The 24,428-nt window shown below is 35.4% G+C and overlaps 1 protein-coding gene across 1 annotated transcript; it reads right to left on the reverse strand.

The window, feature by feature from the left end:
* Window positions 1–587: 587 nt before the first annotated feature.
* LOC149789765 (uncharacterized) lies at window positions 588–24,424 on the reverse strand (the record flags this gene model as incomplete). The annotated part of the gene is made up of 3 exons (XM_089973114.1): window positions 588–2,778; window positions 4,857–5,016; window positions 23,973–24,424. Coding segments are annotated over 3 exons (1,962 nt in total), but the record flags the coding sequence as incomplete, so codon positions are not given.
* Between the last annotated feature and the right edge of the window lie 4 nt (window positions 24,425–24,428).

A 24,428-nucleotide genomic window follows, 5' to 3' on the forward strand; every position in this document is an offset into this window, starting at 1 on the left:
AAAAAAAAAAAATAAATGGGACAAACAACGCATCAGTGTGCCAACTTTGTTCTAACCAGTATTCATTCAGAGAATCCAGCAGAAGTTTGAACATCAGGACCATCCAGTTCCTAGTTAGTGCACTGATGCATGCTAATAACATGCACAGTAGATTCAAACCCCTTTAAACCCAACTGAATTCATATTCAAATTTTAGCTATTGCAATGTTGACCTATATTAAAAAAGGGGAAATTTTAATCTTGTGGAAATTGGCATCCAGACTTGTGGAATTTCAGTAAAGGCTTCTTAGTTTACTGAAGTTACCAGCTTTGGGCCTGTGTCTAAAAAAATTCTTTGAGCAATGATCTACTTCCAGCCATCATGGATCTTCATGCAAAATTTTAAAGCTCCACACTGATTAAACATTTTATCACATACCTCACTCTTAAATGATTTTCCCCCTGTATTTATCCTCATGTACACCATTAGTTTTCCACTGCATCATAACATTTTAAGGCAATACTGACAAAGCCACAAAAAGCCAAATAAAGTCACACCAAGCCTGACATTAAAAGATATTAATGAATAAAGTCAATTCAAACCTGACTGAATCATGTGACTACAACACAGAATGGTTTATTTGTATTGAAAAAGATATTAATGAATAAAGTCAATTCAAACCTGGCTGAATCATGTGACTACAACACAGAATGGTTTATTTGTATTGAAAAAGATATTAATGAATAAAGTCAATTCAAACCTGACTGAATCATGTGACTACAACACAGAATGGTTTATTTGTACTGAAAAAGATATTAATGAATAAAGTCACACAAAGCCTGACAGAATCATGTGACTACAACATAGAATGGTGTATTTGTATTGTAAAAGATATTAATCAATAAAGTTACACAAAGCCTGACAGAACCATGTGACTACAACACATAATGGTGTATTTGTATTGTAAAAGATATTAATCAATAAAGTTACACAAAGCCTGACAGAACCGTGTGACTACAACATAGAATGGTTTATTTGTATTGTACAAGATATTAATGAACAAAACTTAGACAAAATCATCTTTGAAATGTTCATTATTATATGAAAATGAGTTATTGTTTTCCAATGTGGAATCAAAAGTAATATATCACTAAGTATTTAATAATTGGTTAATTAACATATATTAACAACATTAGACTTAAATGTTTTTCATCAAGTCTGAATGCTCATGTGCAGTTGAAAATATCCATTGTGATCAAACATTTTATCACACTTTTCAATTAAAATGGTTTTTCTCCATTATGACTGGCCATTTGCCATTTAAATTTCTACACCAACTAAACCTTTCATCACATACTTCACACTTAAATACTTTTTCTATAGTATGTATCCTTGTCTGCTTCTTTAAATATCTGCTGCAACTGAACATTTTGTCACACATTTCACTTTTATGGTTTTTCTCCCTTATGTTTCTGCTGGTGCAGTTTTAACTGTCGACTGTGCTGAAACATTTTATGACACAGTTCACATTTATATGGCTTTTCTTCAATATGTAATCTCATGTGCAGTTTTAAATATCCATTCCGAGTAAACATTTTATCACACACTTCACATTTGTATGGTTTTTCTCCAGTATGAATTCTCTGGTGCTCTTTTAAATTTCCATTTCGAGTAAAACTTTCATCACATACTTCACACTTAAATGGTTTTTCTCCAGTATGAATCCTCGTGTGCTTCTTTAAATATCTGCTGCAACTAAACATTCTGTCACACACAATACACTTATATGGTTTTTCTCCAGTATGACTCCACATGTGCTGTTTTAAATTTCCATTATGAGTAAAGCTTTTAACACATAAGTCACACTTAAATGGTTTCTCTCCAGCATGAATCCTCATGTGCTTTTTTAAATTTCCATTATGATTGAAGCTTTCATCACATACCTCACACTTAAATGGTTTTTCTCCAGTATGAATCCTCATGTGCTGTTTTAAATTTCCAGTCTGAGTAAAGCTTTCACCACATACTTCACATTTAAATGGTGTTTCTCCAGTATGAATGTGCATGTGCTCTTTTACACTTCTAAAACAAGCAAACATTTTATCACATACTTCACACTTAAATGGTTTTTCTCCAGTATGAATTCTCATGTGCTGTTTTAAATGTCCATTCTGGGTAAAGCTTTCATTACATACTTCACACTTAAATGGTTTTTCTCCAGTATGAATCCTCATATGCTGTTTTAAGTTGCTGTTCCGAGTAAAGCTTTCATCACATGCCTCACACTTAAATGGTTTTTCTCCAGTATGAATCCTCAAGTGTTGCTTTAAAATTCTATTCTGAGAAAAGTTTTTATCACATACTTCACATTTAAATGGTTTTTCTCCAGTATGAATCACCATGTGCTCTTTTACTGTTCTTCTACGAGTAAACATTTTATCACATATTTCACACTTAAATGGTTTTTCTCCAGTATGAATCACCATGTGCTGTTTTAGATTTCCATTCTGAGTAAAGCTTTCATCACATACTTCACACTTAAATGGTTTTTCTCCAGCATGAATCCTCAAGTGCTGTTTTAAATTTCCATTATGAGAAAAGCTTTCATCACATACCTCACACTTAAATGGTTTTTCTCCAGTGTGAATGCGCATGTGTTGCTTTATACTTATACTACGAGTAAACATTTTATCACATACTTCGCAGTTAAATGGTTTTCCTCCAGTATGAATGGTCATTTCCTGTTTAAAAGTTCCATTATGAGCAAACATTTTATTACACACTTCACACTTAATTTTCTTTTACTCCAAACTTGTTCTAGGCCAAGTCTCCACTCATATCACTGTCGGGCTGCAACTTGACATATTGCAACAATTTGGAATCCATAGTTGCTGCGCACTTTCTCAAGAAATTGCGTGACCGTATCAAACAATATAAACAGACACAGCGGCTACTTTTTGTAATTCGACGTACATGACCGAATTATAGTAAGTAAGTAAGTAAGTGTAAGTAAGTAAGGAAGTAAGTAAGTGTAAGTGTAAGTGTAAGTAAAGGAAGTAGGCAAGCAAGTGATTTTGTATTAGTTCCACAAACAGAGGCCAAACTATCAGGGTTGAACCCATAAAAGCCTGGGGGAGGTGGCACCATTCCCTTCCACAGGAACAACTAGCAGGTTGCGGTGCAGTCAGAAAAAAAGTGGCACATGCACAATTGTGCGCACGCCACTATAATTAAACTCAACAACAACAAATTAGTTCCATTTGTGCCTTTGTATGATGGAGGATATCAATAGAGACATTTCTTAAATTCCTTTTGCGGGGAAAGTTACGTGAATAATAAGACAACAAATAATTTTGTGACATTGGTTTTTGATTATATTGTATTTTAAATATCAGATGGTACATCTAAAAATGTGTAAGGTTTCTGAAATTACTTATCGGCAAAATTAAAAGACAAGATAATTATTCTTTTCACTTTCATATTTTTTCTTCTTTCTTTTTCCTTACTTTGATCACAGTTTCAAGTTAATTTTCAGATAGGTAGTGAAGTTAAATATTATAAAATATTTTCTAGGTACGTGTAGTATATTATATAAATTTTATTAATGACTGTTAATGTGATTTGTATATATTTCCTAATTATAAGAACAATGATTACAAACTTTTGAAACTTTTATATTGGTTAAATTTTGGAAACAATTTTTCAAAATGAATTTATTTTGATTTAAACAGATAAACTTATTTACATACCACTCATGAATTTATGTAATACGTTGTTTTTGGTGGGTTTATTTTATGCACATACTGAATAAATTACTCTGCTGTTTAAAGCAAGGTTAGAAAATCAAATTCACAGGAATGTTAGGCAAGACCTATATTTGTAATACAGTCGAAGCGAATGAAAATGAGTGAAAGAAAAATAATGTTAACAGTTGAATTGCAATATTGTACTATCTTGAATTCTGATGGTAGATGCAACAATTGTATATCCCCGATGATAATACAAATCATTTTAATACCTTCGTTAATAGTGTATCTGTTCTGTTAGAGAAATTATAGCAAACATTTAGCTCATTTACAAGTGACTGAACCATTACAAAGAATTTTTAGTGTAAGAAATATCCAATATAACAGATGACAACTTCAACCTGTTAATGACATAGACATATATAACACATACAACATATAGACATATATTGGTGAAGATCAATCTATCACACACAAACGTTTATACAACCGATTAAAAATGTTTAGGCAAGAAAGCAAATATTTACGAGGCATATGAGTGGCCCTGGAAAGGGCCTTTGGGTTTTTGTCAACATCATTTGTAAACATAGAGGGCAACGCATAGGTCTTCTTCTCTTCCTCAAACGTCTTCTGACTTCTGGAGTGTAGATGAGAACAAAAGAAAAAAGAGTCAAAAGGTCGTGGGCCTGTATAGCGACAATGGGACTTGCAATTAATATAGGGACAATAGGAATGGAACAGGTAAGGTGACGTGACGGTACTGACGATGAGCAACAATGTAGCAAGGAGCTGACCTCAATCGAACCAAACAGCGGGGGAAAAAACCTTGAACGCTTGGTAGGAACGGGTTTGGCTGGTCAGAGACAGAGTTAAAACATAACACAGACAATAGACATCAGACAAACAACTACAAAACTAAAAAAAAGAGGTAAGAAAGCAAATCTTTTCGAGGCATATGAGTGGCCTTGAAAAGGACCTTTGGGTTCTTCAATTTGGTCCATTTCTTCCACCAACACCTCATTTTTTCAGTCATTCCTTTCTTCTTCTATTTCTCTTTCTCTGATATCTAGTCTGGATGGCCCATCAATCTAAATGTTTCCAGCACTTTCATCAAGTTTTCGTTTTCAAACTCCTCTGTTTTCTCTCTTTTCTATTTCCTTCCTTTCCTTACAATACCTTTCTTTAATCTTCTTCAGTTCTTCTTCCATCACTTTTTCATTAGTTCTTCTGCTTTCTTTACCTGTTCCATCCCCCGCTTCACAAAAGACCACTCTGTCCGATGCAGTATGTCTTCAAAAAAAACACGTGACTTTCATTACATTATCAAGGGCTTCCTTTAAGTTACCCACTCTCACATACGAAAGTTGAATGAAACCTCATAGCTTCTTGACTTTCTCTTCGATGTTGCCCTGAGCCAGATTCCTGGCTAGTTTCATACTGGTCACGTGACTTGTCACAAAGTTCTTGCTAACTGGATCCCTCCATTCCTTCTCTAGCCTTTCGACCATATAGGCGGCATCCATCATCCAGTACCAACTGTCCTTTAACTGGTTAAACAGCTCTATGGTCATCTTAGTTTATTCTGTGTAGAATGCCGCGAACCCCATAATATACTATCCACACACGACAAGGAGAAAAAACAACCAAAATTTAATGTCCACACATGAGGAGGAGAAAAACAAACCCTTAGTATACTATCTACATAATCATATCATATTATCCACACACGAAAAGGAGAAAAACAAACCCTTACTATACTATTCACATAACCATAGTATACTATCTACTCAAGGAAGAAGGAATGCTTGACTCGGCAGCGCCCAGGGCATTTATAGGAGTGCCCCACCACGTTGTATTCCATCACATCGGAGTGCACAAAGATCAAATTGAGTCATTGGTTCAGTTCTACCAGGAAACGAAAATGTTTCACAAATTTCGAGTTGTTGTCAATGATTGGCATTTCTCTTATGTTCTTGACATCCTTGATCATCTTGAGCTGCCTCCCATACTGGCATACAATTCAGGACAAAATCTAATACATATGTTTTTTTTCCTCACTTTGAAATTTAATCACTGGGCGACGCGCCACTTTATGGTACTCAATGGTGACACGTTTGTTTAGTTTGGTCAGAACTTTATCAAATGCTGTATTGACTCTGTCGACAATTGCGTCCACCAGATGTTGACCGCTACAATAATGTCCTGAATTAGTTTTAAACTCATAGATGAACAGTGGAGGAGCAGTGTTGGGTACTGCTCAATTTGCAATGAATTTTAAATGTTTTTTAGTGTTAATCATGGCTTTTTGCAGTGTGTCGTCCGGAAATTCGACCTCAAAAGTGTTTTGAGTTTCAGTGATGTTTTTGATTTGTGTAGGGTGAACGATTTACACCAAAGCCACTTCCCAATGGGCTTCGTGATTAATTGGATGACTTGAGGTAATTTGGCCGTGTAAAAACACAAAGTATTATGGGGAAACACCTCCATGTAACTGTCACTGGGTAAAGTTAGGTAAAATTGATTGTTCTTTTTCATAATTCCAGAGATCTGCGGTTATCCTAGTGACCCTGACAGTTACAGGAGTGTCTAAAAGCGGATTGTTGTTGTTGAAGTGGTTTTACACACCCTCCCCCAATAACCAACCGGTGCGTGATGCAAAATCGTGCACCCACCACGTGGTGAGTGTAGGGGTGTGTTTTTTTCTATTGAGTTTCGAGGGCTTTGGCGGAGCCCTCAATTAATTATAAAAATCGCAAATATGCGTCACCACCGACAGTTGTCGGTCATGGAACTCGATCGCCAGACGTCGAGTATCATAGTTTAATGCGTTAGCAACGAGCCAAGGAAGCATCTGACAGATATATGTTTCAAAAATTATCATATAGTGAGTGTAATACAGACAGTACTGAAAAATTGCAGAACTATATAATAATTTCTGTCTTGATAAAAAAACAGTTACTTCTATGTGAGTGTAATACAGACAATACTGAGTAAAATTTCAAAACTATATAATAATTTCTGCCTTGATAAAATAATGATTGTATCCTGATTTTATTTGCAACTGGCAGAAGTGCATAAAATTACAAAACTATATAATTTCTGCCTTGATAAAATAATGGTTGTATCCTGATTTTATTTGCGACTGGCAGAAGTGCATAAAATTACAATACTATGTAATAATTTCTGCTAGTCATCAAATAAAATACATGTATATTTCGCAACGGATCTAAAAATAACCTATTGTATTGTATTGTACAATGTAACTGCAGTTAATTTTTCTGTTTGTAAGTTAGAAACCATAAATATCCCACTACTAATTTGAACTATTATACAATTAAGTTACATCATTGATATTAATTACGATGTTGATGGTTAAGTAACTAATTACGACTACAAAAATGAATCACGATCTACGGAGAAAGATATCTTACAGATTTATCTCACTTCTTTCAAGTCGAAAATAAGTAGTATGTAAATGTGAATTTCTGACCAAAAAAAGTAGAAAATTAAATAAATAGTTAGTAAATATAATCGAGGTAACCACTTGATAGCGATAGCTTGGCTTGACATTTATCTCTCTTACTGATATTGGAAAATGATTTTTTGTTTATATTTTTTAGAGAAAGCGGATTTGGTTATATTTTCCGCGACAGAATGTATTGAAGATCTTTTAATATCAAAATATTTGCCAGCTGCAAACATTGATTGAAAAATTCTCTCTTCGCCAGTCTCTGTAATAAATGATTTAATCGCTCTAGGAATCTTATTATTACAGCCAGTGTTTCCAAATCTACAATTTTGACTTTGCGTGACAATTCTCAGATTGGGTAAAGACTTGCTCTGAGTGTCTGCGTCAACAAGACCATCCTTGATCACCCCATTGTAACACACGTATACGAATCGGTGACAGAGATAATTCTTCTTCCCATGAGACAACCATAATTATTAACAAAACCAACTGGTCTTTTCAACCCACAGTGTCTGATTACACCATCACGATTTGCTTCGCATTTTGTTATTATAGGATGCTTTACAAATTCTTAGCTCATTTATATAATAATATTATTTGTTTAAATCATAATTTGTCTGAGAACTTACTTAGATAATCCTCTATACACTTTATAGCTCTGTCACTGTCATTATTTTTTTATCATAATATCTCTTAAGTTCCCTGTAAGTTTTAGCAACACATTGTGCACACAATTGTGTTTTGCTGCTAACTCCGACACCAATTCGCAGACACGGTATTGGTCCTAAATTCCCATTACGAACGCCTTGCAAGTGATACCTGTAGAATTCTTTTACACGGGATTTATTACAAGGAGTCAATGAACCCATCATCAGCCATCGGCATTTATCTCTTGTTTGAGACATTGCATATATGTAATATTTTAATTTAAATGTTTGTCATAAATATAATATGAACGAATTCGATAGATTATCCAAGATCAAACCCTCTAAAGATAAATTTAATCTTGACAGAATATATCCTAACCTGCCAATAAAAGATCTAGTTGATCCGAAAAATAAAAGTTTGATTAATAAAATTCACGACGCCAAGAGAAAATTTCGCACAGATGGCTCATCTCACGTATGGTCAACGTTCAAAATTATATGCCTTGACTCTGTCAATATGTTGACACCTCTTAGCTCCGTCCCAGCATATACGGCTGGTTAGAACCTAGAAGTGACACCATGTTTTTAAAAAAGTGTATGTTGGTGTGGGTCTCCCCTGTCCTCCCGTTTGTGTATAAGTATTATTGTATGAAAACAATAATGTGGTATAAATTTAGCAGGGTTGCTATACTTTTTATCCATCAAATAAGTAAGTTTTTTTAGAGCCATATAACTACTTGATATACTATCTTCCCTATGTCACAGCATAAATTTGGCCTGATTTCCATCATAGTAGTTTAGATTTAGGGTCGTACTATTATTCCATGAGCTAGGTACGGCTATGGAGTAGGTCCCTTCCCTGTCCATATAGTTTATTATTGTATTCAGTGACTCTGCCAGAGTCTAATATCCATGTGTGCATGGTCTATAGTGTATTGTTGTTGTTGTAAGTATATTTGTTGAACGGCCTTTTAAGTCAACTCCAAGAGAGTCTTTGTTCTTATCTATCTTATCATGAATAAACCCTTACAAAATAATAAGGTGTCTATTTGTTTGTTTTTGTTTTTGCGTGCATGTTGTGTGTCTATCAGTAAAATATGCCTTAGCATATGGGGTGGGCTATGGACACTCTTGAAAGGGATTGAAAACCTCCATCACGCGGAAGCGATGGAAAACATCCATCGTGTTTTTAAGTTTTAAATTGAATATGCCGTAGCTCATGATGAGACCACATTTGTAATGTTGGAGGTTTTACTTCATAAAATAATGCTGGGAGACTCCATATAATTAGTTTTATTTGGTAGTGCCTTGGCACTCATTAAATTTATTGAATTATTGTGGATGTATTTTATTTGGGGTGATATATTTGTGACCATAATCATATTATTTGATTATCCATAGGATTTAGTTATTGGATATTTTAAGTTTTGTACTGTGTTGTAATAGTCCTTTATGTTGATATGTATTTGTTAGTATTGTGATCACATTTGTTTGAAATTCAGTGGTTCCAAGTATGGTTGAGCTTGATTGTTTTTTGTTGTTGAGTAGTATTATAGATGTGTGCGTCTGAATTAGACATGTACATCTGGTTAATGGTGCGAGTGGCACCTTCTTGATTACTCCTGGGGGAAGGAATGGTGCCACATCCCCCAGGCTTTAATGTACTCACAGAGTACTTCTTGATTATAGCCGCTAAATTGTAGGACTATTTGTCCTTAACAATCTAAATGTAAGGCTCTTACATAAGTGGGAACAGTGAAAGCACGCCACGCACTCATGTTAGTAAAGTTGGATTGAACTGCCCCAGGTGTCAACCCAAGCTGTATGTAACGCCCGCTGCGATTGGTCGGCAGCGATGACGTCACATTAGAACACCTGGGCTTGTGGCAGGTGGAAATCGTTCCACATTCTGCCACGTGTACGACGTCCGAGTGTGGAAAAGGAGGAAGAGCCACTCGGCAAGCCAGCCACGGATGTTGAATACTCCCTGAAACGCCAGCCCGTACTTATTTCAAATTAAGTCCAGTTGTACTAATGGACGATGATAATACCAATAATGTGTTAGCCACCTCTGCAATTAGTTCAATTCATAAGAATCCTACTTTCCTCGTTAATCTATCTAATCTAGTACAGGGTGTACATGAGAAGTCCCTACTTTCCCTATTTAAATTAATATGTCTAAGCGACATTTAAAAGTTGTGTCACTGTTAGGTTTTTGGTAGTTGTGAATTTTGAGCGGTGGTCCAAAGGTTCAAATTTGTAAGTTTTTGGTTAAATCAAGGAGGGAAACTAAGCCAATTTAGGTTTCTCTATTAGATAAGAGGCAAATTTGTAGCCCTTAAAAGGACTGTTTAGGTGGGGCACCTCTGTATGGTTCTCCACCCGCATTGATGAAGTTTCTTGGCGGTGAATAGCGTCTCCGGGGGCGATCTTTGGTGGGCCTGGTTCAATTAGGTCTTTCAAAATCCAGTCTTTCATTCGAACCTGGTATGCTATGCTTGGTGATTCTAATCCATGATGGACTCTCACAATGGTAGCAATCATGACGGCTAGATTTAGTGGACATTCCTGGAGTAATTCACCTCTCTTTTTGAATTCAGTCAATGTTCTTTTGACTTTGGTTTTGCTTGGCTTAGTGGTGGTGGTTGTTTCATCTTCCCATTTGTTGAGTATACGGATATTCAATTCATCCAAAAAGAGTGTAGCTTCTTCTTTGTTGTACCATATTTCTGTTAAACCATAATCCTCCGTGTATCCCCAGGCAATATGTCTGTTTGCCTCATACAGACTATGTTTAGGGTCTGCTGGTTCTGCTGGTTTGGGTGGTGATGTGGTCGTATTTGCAGGCTCCGATTGGTCAAATTGGGTTGGTGTAATTGTAGGTGACACGGATTGTTGAGGTGGTGGTGGCGGCGATGGAGTTAAATTAAGCTTTTTTCTTGACTTCTAAGTTTGATGAATTGATGTTTCAGTCGTAGTACCAATGTTTCTCAACGTAGGTGATAGTTGAGGTGGTGGTGGTGGTGATAGTCCCCCGACTGGTTCAAACTGCTGTTCTTTTGTAATAGCCGTCATTGTTGTTGAGCTTGATGTAAAGAGTGCATTGAAATCTTCCATCACACGGACGTGATGGAAAACATCCTTCAACATTGAATGATAGATATTTTGTTATATCGGAGAGGCGGGTCTGGATCATCTTGTAGGAGTCACGATTGACCTTCCCCGTCCCGCCCCGCCGTTATTGAAAACGAGATTGTTTCATTTTTTGGTAATGAAATTTTGACTGAGTTTTGATTGAATTATATAGTGTGGCAGAGGGGTTTATGCAGGGTTCCTTTTGGATGTCATTGAGTGACTTTCCTATGTACTCAGTCCCGCTACCAGCTTATTTGACCATTTTGTCAATTGTTTAATATTATTTTCAAAAGAATGGGTGAACTCAAATCATATTCGATAGGATTATTTGTGATCATGGCAGGATAACTGTGAAAGTTAGAGTAATAGTGGAAAAATCCTTGTTGGGGTCCTTTAGATTGTCAATAAGTGACCTCCACATTCATGATACTCCTCCACCATTAATTCTGGTTTTGAAAATCAAAAAAAAAAATAATTTTTTTTAGTTGTTGAGATTTTTTATGCATGTACGAAGCATGTATTCATAGACTGATGCAGTGGTGAATATTTATATTCACAGGTGCAGAACGTCTATTGTATATTTTTTAATGTTCTTCTTGAAGTGCTTTGAGGTCATGACTGCAAGACTGTGATAGTTGAAAATAATAGTGGAGAAATCTCACATGGGATCCTTTAGGATGTCAAATATGATCTTCCCATTTATAATACACCTCCACCATTAGTGAGTGTTTTATAGGTCAAATGTTTTCTTTGCTTGTTGAGATTTGGATACTTGCATAAAACATATATCCATAGACTGATGCAGCAGCGGATATTTCTATCCGCAGATGCAGTATGTCTAGTATGAATAGAAAAGGTTGTGTTTTGTTGTTGTTGTTGTTGTTACGTTTGTCTGAGTAGTAAGGCCATGCAGTAACCAGCTGGTATTGAAATAGGATTAAAAACTTCCATCACGCGGTCGTGACGGAAAACATCCTATTAATATGTTATTGTATGATAAAAATTGTAATCTGACTTGTTGAAGTAGCCACGCGGCTTTCAAATTTTCTCTCTGGTGTTATTAAAACTAGCCTTTTGGGGCTCTCCAGAGTATTTGGTGGATAATTTTTGGTAGTTGTTATTAATTGTACAGTTCTGAGGCCCAATTTTTCCTTCTTTCTTCCATTATGTTGTATATGAAGTTTGTTACTTCTTTGTATAATTGCTTGTCATTGATTCCATTTGTAAACAATATATAGTCTACATTAATTTTCAATATTCCATATTGATTTTATTAATGATTAGATGTCTTGGGTTGTTAAATTTGTTGCATTCTAACATTAGATGTTTTTTACTATTCATTGTTGTGTTACATAGTAAACAATTTGGTAGATGATGTATTAGGTTTCTTTGATGGGCTACTTCCCCTGTCCACCATGCATTACGTAAATATAGGTAAAGATTTCCTTTTTTATTGGGGTCTTCAATATCATTATAGTTTTTTCCATATATAAGTCCAGTCAACATCTGTAATTTTTGTTTCTATGCTGTTCGGTGTGAGAGTCGTGTTGAGTATTATTTCTTTTTCAATATCATATTTATTAATTAGGTTCCATACACTCTGTATTGTTTTAAATTTCGTGATTGTTAAGGATATTTTGAATACACATCTTGGTGTTCTTTTTGAAATCTTAAGATTATTAATGTTTTGGAATATATCAGTGATATGGTTTAGATATTTGCCAAACGAATATATATATATATATATATATATATATATATATATATATATATATATATATATATATATATATTCCCTACCAAAAGTATGTTGGAGTTTTTGTAAGGCTATTACGTCTTTTGAATATGTTAGTGTATTGTTTTAGTGGGAGGTTGGATAGGCCCTGACCGCCCAATTCCGGTTTCCTCTGTAGGGTGTGTTTAGCGATTTTATGTACTTTTTTCCATAGGAAGTTCATAATAATGGAATCAATCTTATTAATGTATAGTATATCGAAGTATATTATATTAAATTTGTACAATATGGAATTGTACAGGTAGGTTTTAACTATTTGTATTTTATTGGCAAAACGTATATTTCTGTCTGTCCAAATTTTATGTGTTTTTCAAGTTTCACTTTTATTTGTAGGAAGTTAAGAATTTTACTATCCTTACTTAACATAATACCTAAGACTTTAACCTGGTGTCTTAGCTGTTGGGTTGGGAGGCCAACAGGGTTTTCCTTCCATTTCCTATTGGAAGTATTTCCGTTTTTGTTTCGTTTATTTTCGATCCTGAAGCCTTTCCAAAAAGGTTATATTGCGTTATTAGATGAACATATGATGTTTTAGTTGTAATGGTGTTGGAGCAGTCGTCTGCATGTTGGAAACTTTTGCATTCGTAATGATGTTTTAGTTGTAATGGTGTTGGAGCAGTCGTCTGCATGTTGGAAACTTTTGCATTCGTAATTCATATTAGGTAAATTTATTCCTTTTATGTTTTTATCCTGTTGTATAGCATTTTGTAGCCCTTCAATTCCAATTACATACAGTAACATGGAAATGTAATTTGAAAGGATTTAGTTTGTGCCCCATTTGTCTGTACTGTAGAAATTATGTCGAAGTATAAAGTTTTAATCCAGTTTATAAATGCAGGACTAAATCCAAGTTTCTTTAATACATTTATTATATAACTTATCTCAATTCTATCGAATGTTTTTTTCCCTGATCAAACAGGATAAGTTCACCTTCCATTTTGTTTGTTTCCATGAATTCTGAGATCGTTTTAATAGATAGTGTATTATTTGCGATGTTTCTATTCTCTCCTCCACACGTCTAATGGGGGTTGATAATTTCTTCCATAGTTTCCTTAACTCTATTTCAAGTATTTTACTAAGTATTTTGCAATCAAGGTTCGACAATGATATTGGGCGCCAGTTTTTGAATTCTTCGTGGGATCCTTTGTTTTTAAAAATAGTGTAAATTATTCCCTCTTTCATGGTGTCAGTCATTTCCTTGTTTATGTGAGCAGTGTTGTAGATATTTTTTAAATGTGGTGTAATGTATTGTTTTTCAACATTTTGTAGAATTCAGCTGTGATTCCATCAGAGCCTGGAGATTTTTTAAAAGATACTTGCTCTGTGGCTTCAGATATTTCAAATTCTTGTATTTCTTCTACACATTTTTATTTAGACTTCTGTGAGATCTTGAGTAAATTAATATTATTAAGGTAATTTTGAATTTCATCTTCACTTATACTTAGGGAGGTGTATAATTTTTCATAATAATCTCTTATGTATTTTAAAATTTCATTTTTTCCTTCAAAGGTTTTGTCATTGTCAATCATTTTTGTGATACTCCTTTCAGCTCCTTTTCTGATTTCCTCTTTACTGTAAATATTTTTTCCCATTTGGTATAGGTTGTCATACTTTTCAGCCATGATTTTCGATACTTACTAATCTATTATTTTGGGCTGTCATCTTAGAATATTTTTTGGTAATGTTAACAATTTCCGATTTCATTTCGTCCCAGCAATAATATGCAAAGTTGTGATCAATACTTTGTAATAGTTCAATAATTTCATGCTGGTATTTGGGTACTTCTAAAATGGCATTGTTCATTTTCCGAAGTCCATTGCCCCATTTGTTGGGTTTTTGATTTTCTAAAGTAATTGTGATAGGTGTATGGTCCGAAATTTGTTCGTTTATTATTTTACAGTCTTTTAAGTTGTTTTTAAAGGATGTATTAATGTAAGTTTTGTCTAGTCGTAATTTTTCATTACCATATGTGTAACTGTAGTCCTTTTTTGTGGGATTAAGTATCCTATAAGAGTCTGTCAAGTTGTTATTAGTGATAAATTATTTTATTATTTTTAAATGTTTTTTATCCGAGGAAGTGAGTCCTGTAATTCTATATCCTCTGTTATGGTGTTAAAGTCGCCTATGACTGTATTATAAGATTGCATATATCTCATGGTTTATGATAGAAAGTGATTTTTTTTATTGCAAGTTATTTATAACAGATGTAGTATTCTGCCTTTGAGTACAGCGGGTGTGTCAAATGATTTCCATTTGGTGTTGAGTAGGTTTTTATTTATTATCATTCCAACTCCTGAACATGTGAACATTTTTTAAGAAGATAGCATCAAGTTTATCTTCTATATATTTAGTTAGTTTTGGCGAAGTATGATGAAGTTCTTGGATGCATAGTAAATCATATTTTTTTTTGCCATTTGGATTAATTTGTCCGCTTTTATATTATTGAGTCCATTAGTGTTAATGGACATAATGTTCAAGAGTTTTTCAGGCTCCATTTCCGTTTTATTAGATTATCATTAGGGTTTTCAAAATTTATGTGGTATACTATAAAAGTACTATTTAAATTTGTCAATTTGTATTAATTTCGTTGTTTTTGTTGTTTTCTTTTGTTTTGTTTAAAGGAGACTAGAAATCAAAATTTTCCTTTCACTATGTAATTCTCTACAGATTTTAATTCGACTGCAACGTTTATAAATTAAATATCGTAAGCGGGTAGTGATTATATTGCGTGGAAGATACCACAATTCCGTAAATTGCCGAGTTTTTCCGAGTTTTGATAAGACGACAGATCACGTGGTACCGTGACGCTATACTAGCCAGTCCTCGAATACAAACATAAAGATTGGCGAGCGAGGCAGACAGGAGACCACATTTGGGTTGCACATTCAAAAGTTGAATCTGCAGTCTGATATAATAGTTTATGTACTGTACTGGTAAGTGCTAAAAGAAATTTGTTAGGCACAGGCCCCGGGCTGGTGACTTAAATAAACTAAAGTCCTCAATGAAATTCCACAAGCCCGGACAGTTCATACCTGTCAACTCTCAAGCCGGGAGAAAAACCTCCCGATTTTGGGGGTATTTCCTCATCTACATCCCGATCTCGTAATATCTCTCAATTTTGCGCAGCGATGTCCCGATTATTACATTATGTCTGTCAATTTTCGTTTGTCAGAAGAAAAAAACCCCAACCCCAAACCATTTTTAAATATAACGTATGCAATCCACAGTCTAAACTGTCACACTGCTGACATCGTAGCGATATGACTGAAAAATTGTTAAAGCTACGTTAAAAATTCAAATCACACGCACAAACGTCTAAACCCGGCACTGGACGAAATACTTAATATTATACAACAGTTTTTTTCTTCTTTTTTTTCTTCTTCAGTAAATAGAACGTGAAGATTAAACACTATTCAAGTAAATTTCAGATTCTTTAAACAACTACAACAGTACTATAGTAAAAAAAAAAATAATTAAAAGAATAAAATTGTCACCAATTAGCTTAAATGAATGATCACGTTGAAATTTTCTCTGCAAACAAAATCGCATCTCCATTTCCGCCAAAGAAACTCGGCAAGTTAACACCTGACATTCCTCTACCGTATATGAAAAGTTTAATTACCATGATTAAATTACAAGGAATAAAACAAAATATACCATGCAGTATATGTGACCCTAAAGAACTAATTCTGAATAAATATTTTATTCAGCAAACAGTGTTACTTGCATTAAGACTTAAACCTAAGAAAATAAGGTGGGACATAAAACTTGAGAAAAACAGTTGCCACATGTACGGTATCCTGTGACTGCAGATTTGAACTGTTAAAATGAAGTCCATGGCATCGTAAGTAACAACAAAATAGGTATCGTTTATTTGGCAATCAATTGCTGGTGCTTACACATACACACACTGTCGAACATGGTTTCTCTGAAGTATGTCCGAAGGGCAGTCCTTTTTACAAGAGCAATGCAAGGATAAGGATTATGTTCATTAGTCACACCGGCTTTATTGTTTGCGTACTTAAATCAAAACTTTAGCTATTTTACAATTTAGCCAGAACTGACCAGAATATGCAAAAGGGGCTTGTCATGGGGGAATAATAAGGCGTATCACAGCGAGAAAAGGCACGTCATATGGGCGTCACACATTGGGGCAAGGGGGCGGGGGGGGGGGGGTAAATAGCCCCCCCCCCCCCCCCGTTCTATTGTCAGACAGTTAATGTGAAACTTTGACCTCTTTTTTTTTTTTAATCGCTGCTTTTTAAACTGCCCAAGGAATAGTTTTATATCAGTTCCAGTTAATACAGATTACCGTTTATGCATACTACACGTATACAATGCATTTTTTTTTAAAATTAATTTTTATAAGATTACTGAAAATTGTGTTTTCTAGAAACACGACAGGTTTAGAATCTTATTTTTAGCAAAGCTTCCATTTGATTAAAATCAAATCTAAATTTCACCTAGGACTGTGGTGATTTGATTTAGACTGTGCCGTGTTAAGGCATATATGTCAACCTCTTGAAAATACATTTACTCATTTCACCAGCGCGATCAAAGTTTCCTCAGGCAAACAATTTTTGTTTCGACAAGCCTGACGGGCACCTCACTTTGAATACAGGATGGGCTGGAACTAAAACCACAAGGAGCCCAGGGTGTCGGGCTATGAGATTTGTTTTTAGCACTGCTGTTTTAGATAAAAGATGTGGATTGATTGTTGCATTTTGTGGTCACTTACTCGTCCTTCTGCCTGTTTTCGTAACTCACACGTTTAACTCTTTTCCCAGGATTTAAAATGTCCAAAGGTATGTCTGGAACAGCGCCAACTTTTAGTCTAGGCCTAGCATTTGCGTATCTTTGAGCTGCTATTTTTTCATGATCCCTCTTGTAACATTCCTTTGAGAAATGTAACGAGCACATAGTGCTGTATGGTGTTGCTTTGAAATCGACTCGTTTGTAATAATGTACGAATGATGCCTTTATCTTTCGGAAAAGAAAAAAAAATATGTCCACAGGCTTTTCTTAATGTTCTATTACACCCGTAAGCAACGCAAAACGGTATTGTCTTTTACTCTGGCAACTCCCACTTGGGCTGCAGGAGTCGCTACTATGACGTCACATCCCGAAAGTAACCGAATAGGCGCGGAAGTTTTGCATACCAGGTCACGGAAATTCAGCTCTTAGAAGATAGGCCAATATTTAAATATTTGCATTACGGTCGCAGATGATACTTCAGAATAAGGTTTTCTGCTATAGTACTTTTATTATTATTCTATATTTACATTGGTTTCTGGTCTCCTTTAAGGTTGGCTTGAGTTCGTTGGTTTTGTTTTGTTGCGTTTTTGGGAGAGGTTCTTCCCCTTTGGGATATTTTTGTTTTTTTTGGTGCTACAAGTACATTGTTTTTCAGAGAATTTTATTGGCTGGTCGGGGGAATAATGAAGCTACTTTCCCCTTTGATTGGGTTAGTTTTGTTGAGAGTTGGGTTTCTATAGTTTTGTGGTCGAGTTTGTTGTTGCTTCTGTTGTTTGTTGGGTGTCATGGTTGTTGTTGTTGTTTACAACATCGTTGTTGAAGTCTGAGGGGTTGTAGTTGATGTTAGTGTTGCTTGCTGTTGTTGTTCTTGTGTTGCCTTTATGACCATTTCCTCAAGTATCAATTTTGTATTAGGTGTATCGATGCTATGATGAATGACAAACGAGAGGCAACTGTCATTAACTACCTTGACAATAAAAAATATTTATTCAGAGTAAAATTTGTTGTGCTAACAGAAACAGATAAATTGGATTATCCGTACAAATATGTTTATCATAATGGAAAAATTACCATACTGAGTAGAAATTCCAAACCAGGAATGTTGACTGGTATTGACAAACCGTATTATGAGCGAGCGTATCCTGTAACAGCAGTTATTTATGGAATCTATCCAATAAATGAAAAACCCAGCTTTGATAACCGGAAACAGATGAAATTTTGAAAAATAAATTGTGTAGCCGAACGAGTAACAGAGCATTTTACAAATGCGATGCGTGGAAACGGTCTGACGAATCTACGTGAAAAAATAAACAAATGGGCTGATTCAGTCAGCGATAAGGGAGCTACAATAAACGATGTTGCTGAGTTAGAGAAAACACTAAAATTCCCAATAACCGTAAAAACAATAACAGGAGAAAAATTTTGCGAATCGAAATATAAATCGAAAGGAGCTCCGATAAATATCGTTGATCATAACGCTCACGCATGGACCAGCGCAGAAACAGTGTTTCCACGAGATCGAATTGTAAGATTTTACCAAGGAGGCATGTTTGATTTTATTAATGAAATAAGTTAAAACGATCCTGTGTCAGTGTGGCTATTTAAAAGCTCAGATGATGAAAAATACTATCAATTTGTACGAACAAACGGTGAAATATATCGTAAAGAATCTCTCCACGAAGAAATGAAAAATGTTGCGCAGAAATTCTCATCTGACAATATTGATGAATTGCTGAGCAACTGTTTCACCGTTCCATTAGTTGCAGCTCACTTTGCCAGAGAAAAGAATTCGTGAAAGCCAACACGATTTGAACTTCTCGAAGACGCAAAATTAAGTTGTTGTGAATACGGATACGGCGGATTGTGGAATGCTAAGTATAATTACAACGACGTTATTTCCCTTGATATGGTTGCTTGTTATCCGGGAAGTTTTCTTGGAATGGGAGAGTGTTCTGGATACTTTAAAAGATTTGGACACCCCACAAACGAGATGACAAGATAATCGACAAATGGACCATTACCCGATTTTGATCTAACCGGATTCGCTCGTGTAGTATCATTCGAGTTTACTAAGAGTCTTCATCCTATTTGTTATATTTGGTTTGGTAGGCATTTTCAGAAAAACGCTGGGCACCAATTGTACTGTTACGTTATATGCTTGATCGTAAAATACTGATATCGTTGATTGTAAGCAGGGCAATTATATCATATCAGAAGCTGACCTGATGATGATAACGCCGCTAAGGATCTCGGTAGAAGAATTATTGGTAAATTCACTCAAGGTGGGGCATATCATCATAAACGACATTAAGCACGATTAATTCTAGATAATGCTGAATACGATTTTATAACCGCTGATACAACAGCGAGAGATGTATTCGAGAAAACGCTTATTTATCTGACGGAACAAGGCTGGGTACAATTGTTGGTTATACTGATGGCGAGTCACCTCAGCATTACTCATTTAAGATCTTCAATGCTCGCTTATGTTTCTATAAACTTAGTATCGATGATAAATAGATTCCCTGACACTGCAGTTAGAGTTGCAACAGATTCGTTTTATTTCGAAAAATAAAATTTCGAAAAAAAAATTACTTGAGATTTCTGACTCATTTTACAAACACCGATGCATCATGGAGTTCGTGGAGAATAAAAGAAGTAATGTTGTATAATTATTCTGAATCCGCAATGTTACGATTAAGGATATTTATTACAAATCAGAATTATTGCCTAGACAAATGTCGAGTGCGGCATCTGTGTATGATGCAGTATCCAGACACAAGACCGTTTATCTAAACGGACCTGGAGGTTCTGGTAAGACGACTCGAGCGATCGAATTATTTCAACAGAATTCAGATATGATCGTGCTAACACCTACACACAGACTCGCAAGAGAAATGAAACAACTAGGAGTGCAATCATGTACCTATCACAGCTTTTTCAGATACAAGTGTGACGCATGGACTTCTGATCGAATGGGAGAAAAATATATTCCAAGGATTATCGTTTGGCAATGAAATATGTACGGTACCGTTAGAAACATTAAAAATATTTCTTGATTGGCTGTTGTTGAAAAACACTGCCGTGATAATGTGTGGCGATCATGGTCAACCACCACCTTCTGTTGGACCATCTCCACATGATTGTCTAAAGAATTTTGTTGATTACTATGAAGAAATAACCGATGATCATAGAGCACTCGATGTAGAATTAAACGAGGTCAAGAAATTGATCAGACTACAACCGAATAAATCTCAATGTGAAATAATGCGTTAAATAATTTCAGAAACTTCAATGAACAACTTTCTGCAAACGTGGAGACCAAATGATTTGATAGTGGCAAGTAGAAAGATAGTTCGTGATACACTTCAACAGCGGTTGTTTCAGTTACATAAAGAAAAAATTCCAGAATTACCAGTCCGCTGATTATCGACCAAAAGACACGCGACGGCAGAATACTGATGTTGATATACCAGGACAGACCGAGAAACAAAATCTCGTATTAAATGATATTGTTTTAGTTGATGTCAATATTTTTGAAGATGCATTGCGCATAGACGCTAGGATACGCGATGACAATTCACTCATCTCAAGGGTTAACTATTTCTGATACGCGAGTTTGGATCGTCAATGATCGCATCGAATGGTCAAATTTAGTGTATCTCGCAGTGTCTTTTGTCAGAAGAGTATCTCAGCTGTGGAGAATTGTCATAGACGTTAAAGAAACCACTGGCGGTGTCTTCGATGATAGTGATATAATAAGAAAAATATTAGCTGGTTATAAACAAAGTGACAAAAAAAAAAACAACAACACGATTTTGACCTTGATGTTGAATTTATCAACGCGCTGAAACAACAGCAGAATAATCATTGTGCCAGCTGTAATTGTATAATGATGTGGATTACTCGAGTAATAATCCAAGAAAATTTACCGTAGATAGAAAAGATAGTAGTCTTGGCCATACAAGAAAAAATACGATGTTGACCTGTCTTGAGTGTAATCGGCGTAGAGGAGCTAGTTAAGTGATTGCGGTGGTAATTGAGTGTCTTCGGGAATCACCTGTAGTTGTTAACGTGTAAATCCACGTTGAGGAGCAGTTGAATCCAGTCTGTATATTGCAAGTCTGCCAGCAGATCTTACTATGCTAGATATATTGTACGTCGTAATACTCCAGGTAGGACCAGTGGCTCTTTTTTTACCACCTTCAAGTTCACCGGGTTCATATAAATATCTTACAGTAATATTACCCAGTACTGGCTGTACTGAAAAATCACGTCGTTGCACAAGTATATGCGCACTTGTAATTGCAAAAATGGGTTTCATGTTAGTTGTTCGAGTAATCTCATTATTTAAAGCAGTTATCACACTTGGTAATCTTGCAACCCATTCGCGAGATCTCGTATCCTGAAGTATTTCCTTCGTCTATTGATATCCAAATAACTGCTCGGCAAGTGTTCGATTAAATCGTTCAACCATTGCCTGATCACGATGAATTGCAGTATGCCCTCATCGTATTTTGACATTATGTCGCTTCATCAGCGATGATACTGAACCAAAAAATTCTTTAGCGGGATCAACCTGTAATAGTTGTGGCCATCGTAGATAAATTGATAAATTCGTTCAAACGCAGAAGCCACTTCAGATGTTTTAGTTGATAGCGGCTCTGCATCTTTATATCTACTTAAAACTTCAATGACAGCGCGTATTTGTACGTTATTTGACGTCTACGTGCTTTAATTGTATCGTGTGGGAGAAATAATATATCAGCCTGATGAACTTCATTAGGAACACTAACATTGAAATGTGCGTACTCGATTCATTTAGGCGGTGGTTAATAAATTTGCCATATTGCCTGTTGGGCTAACCACGCTTCAGCAGTAACATGTTTGACACCTGCTGCTTCAGCGAGTTTACTAATTGCTGCTCTACCCTTCCAGTATCCCCTTGGACTATAATAAATCGATTCCATTTATAATATTTGATTAATTAATTACCAGCACCTAACGCTACCGGTAGTTTACTTTTCATTGCGGACCTTACTAACCAATTAGCTAATGATTCCTTGAAGGATTTATTTTTTATGGAATTTAATGCATGAATTAATTTTACATTTGCTATGTGTCTATGCTGCAGATCTTTATTTTTATATGCGACATCATGAGCATGACACGCTTTATCAATTTCATTTATCGGATATTCGCCATGTTTTGGTTGATCTTGATTATCAAGTCTGATATCAAGTCGGGTTCCAGGGCCACAGTAATTATATCCTGGGAGGTGTTTTTCTCCTAAGTATTTAGCCCACGGAGTCCCGGGTAGTTTTCCCAATTTTTGCTGTAATATCACCTCCTCGTTTTTTATTTTTTTTAATGCTAACTTGTCACCGGAGAGAAATTTAAATTTCTTTGTACCACACTGCGTACACTTACCTGTAACCGCTGACCTTTTATTGCTTGTTGTAATAGTTGTTAGCGTATCCGTCAGGGTACGCGTCCTGCACTTCACACAATATAAATCCATGTAATACACAATTGCTACTCAATCTGATAATGAGATGGTTAAAATGGGATAAGTTGTATTTGGTAGCGCCATCAGTTGATGATCAGAGATGCTATGATGTGCTTAAAGATTTTAATGAAAACGCAGCGCTGTTGGATGAGCGTGGTGAAGACGTTATTGAATTTATAACTGATATTGATGAAGCGCCGTCCGTTGATGAACTTGATGGACCCAATAAAAATTTAGTTGTGTATGATGATGTAATGCTAGAGAAACAATCAAATCCAGCTAGGATTTTTTCTCGAAGAAGGCATAAAAACACTGATATGATTTATGTTACTCAGTGATACACACAAATACCAAAAGTAATCAGAGATAGCTGTAATATTTTAGCTGTATTTAACGGAGTAGACACACATACGTTGCGAAATATTCATCAAACTTGGTGTGGCGGTGACATGGATATAATTAAATTTAAAAACTTCTTTTCACGACCACAGTCAACCCCACACGGATTTATAACAATAAATCGGCATGATCCCAGAACAACATATCGTGTGGGTCTTGATTAAAAAAATAGCAGCAGAGAGGGCACGACCTCAATGAGGCATCCGGCGGGTAAACAAAACACACATAAAAAAAGACACAAAATGACAACGATAAAGTAACAAAATAAACTAAACCCCAAGAGAGACTCTCGGCTGGTTAGAGGTTTTGGTTTGGTGTTAGTGACGCTATTTTTTTAATCTTTTTAGGGTTTATTTCGGCATTTGGACGCTTGTAAAAGTTGGTCTGTCTGCCCTCTCTGCTGCTAATATCAGCTGCAACTGAACATTTTGTCACACATTTCACTTTTATGTTTTTTCTCCATTATCTTTCCACTGGTGCAGTTTTAATTGTCGATTGTGCTGAAACATTTTATGACACAGTTCACATTTATATCACTTTTCTCCAATATGTATTCTCATGTGCAGTTTTAAATATGTGAAGTAATTAAACCTTTCATCACATACTTCACAGTTGAATGGTTTCTCTTCAGTATGAATCATCATGTGCAGTTTTAAATATCCATTCTGAGTAAACATTTTATCACACACTTCACATTTGTATGGCTTTTCTCCAGTATGAATTCTCAGGTGCTCTTTTAAATTTGCATTTCGAGTAAAACTTTTATCACATACTTCAAACTTAAATGGTTTTTCTCCAGTATGAATCCTCGTGTGATTCTTTAAATATCTGCTGCAACTGAACAATTTGTCACACACAACACACTTGTATTGTTTTTCTCCAGTATGACTCCACATGTGCTGTTTCAAATTTCCATTATGAGTAAAGCTTTTATCACATAATTCACACTTAAATGGTTTCTCTCCAGCATGAATCCTCGTATACTTTTTTTAA

The sequence above is a fragment of the Sinohyriopsis cumingii genome, chromosome 10 (genome assembly GCF_028554795.1).
Source record: "Sinohyriopsis cumingii isolate HCF-2022 chromosome 10, ASM2855479v2, whole genome shotgun sequence".
Classification (NCBI taxonomy): Eukaryota; Metazoa; Mollusca; class Bivalvia; order Unionida; family Unionidae; genus Sinohyriopsis; species Sinohyriopsis cumingii.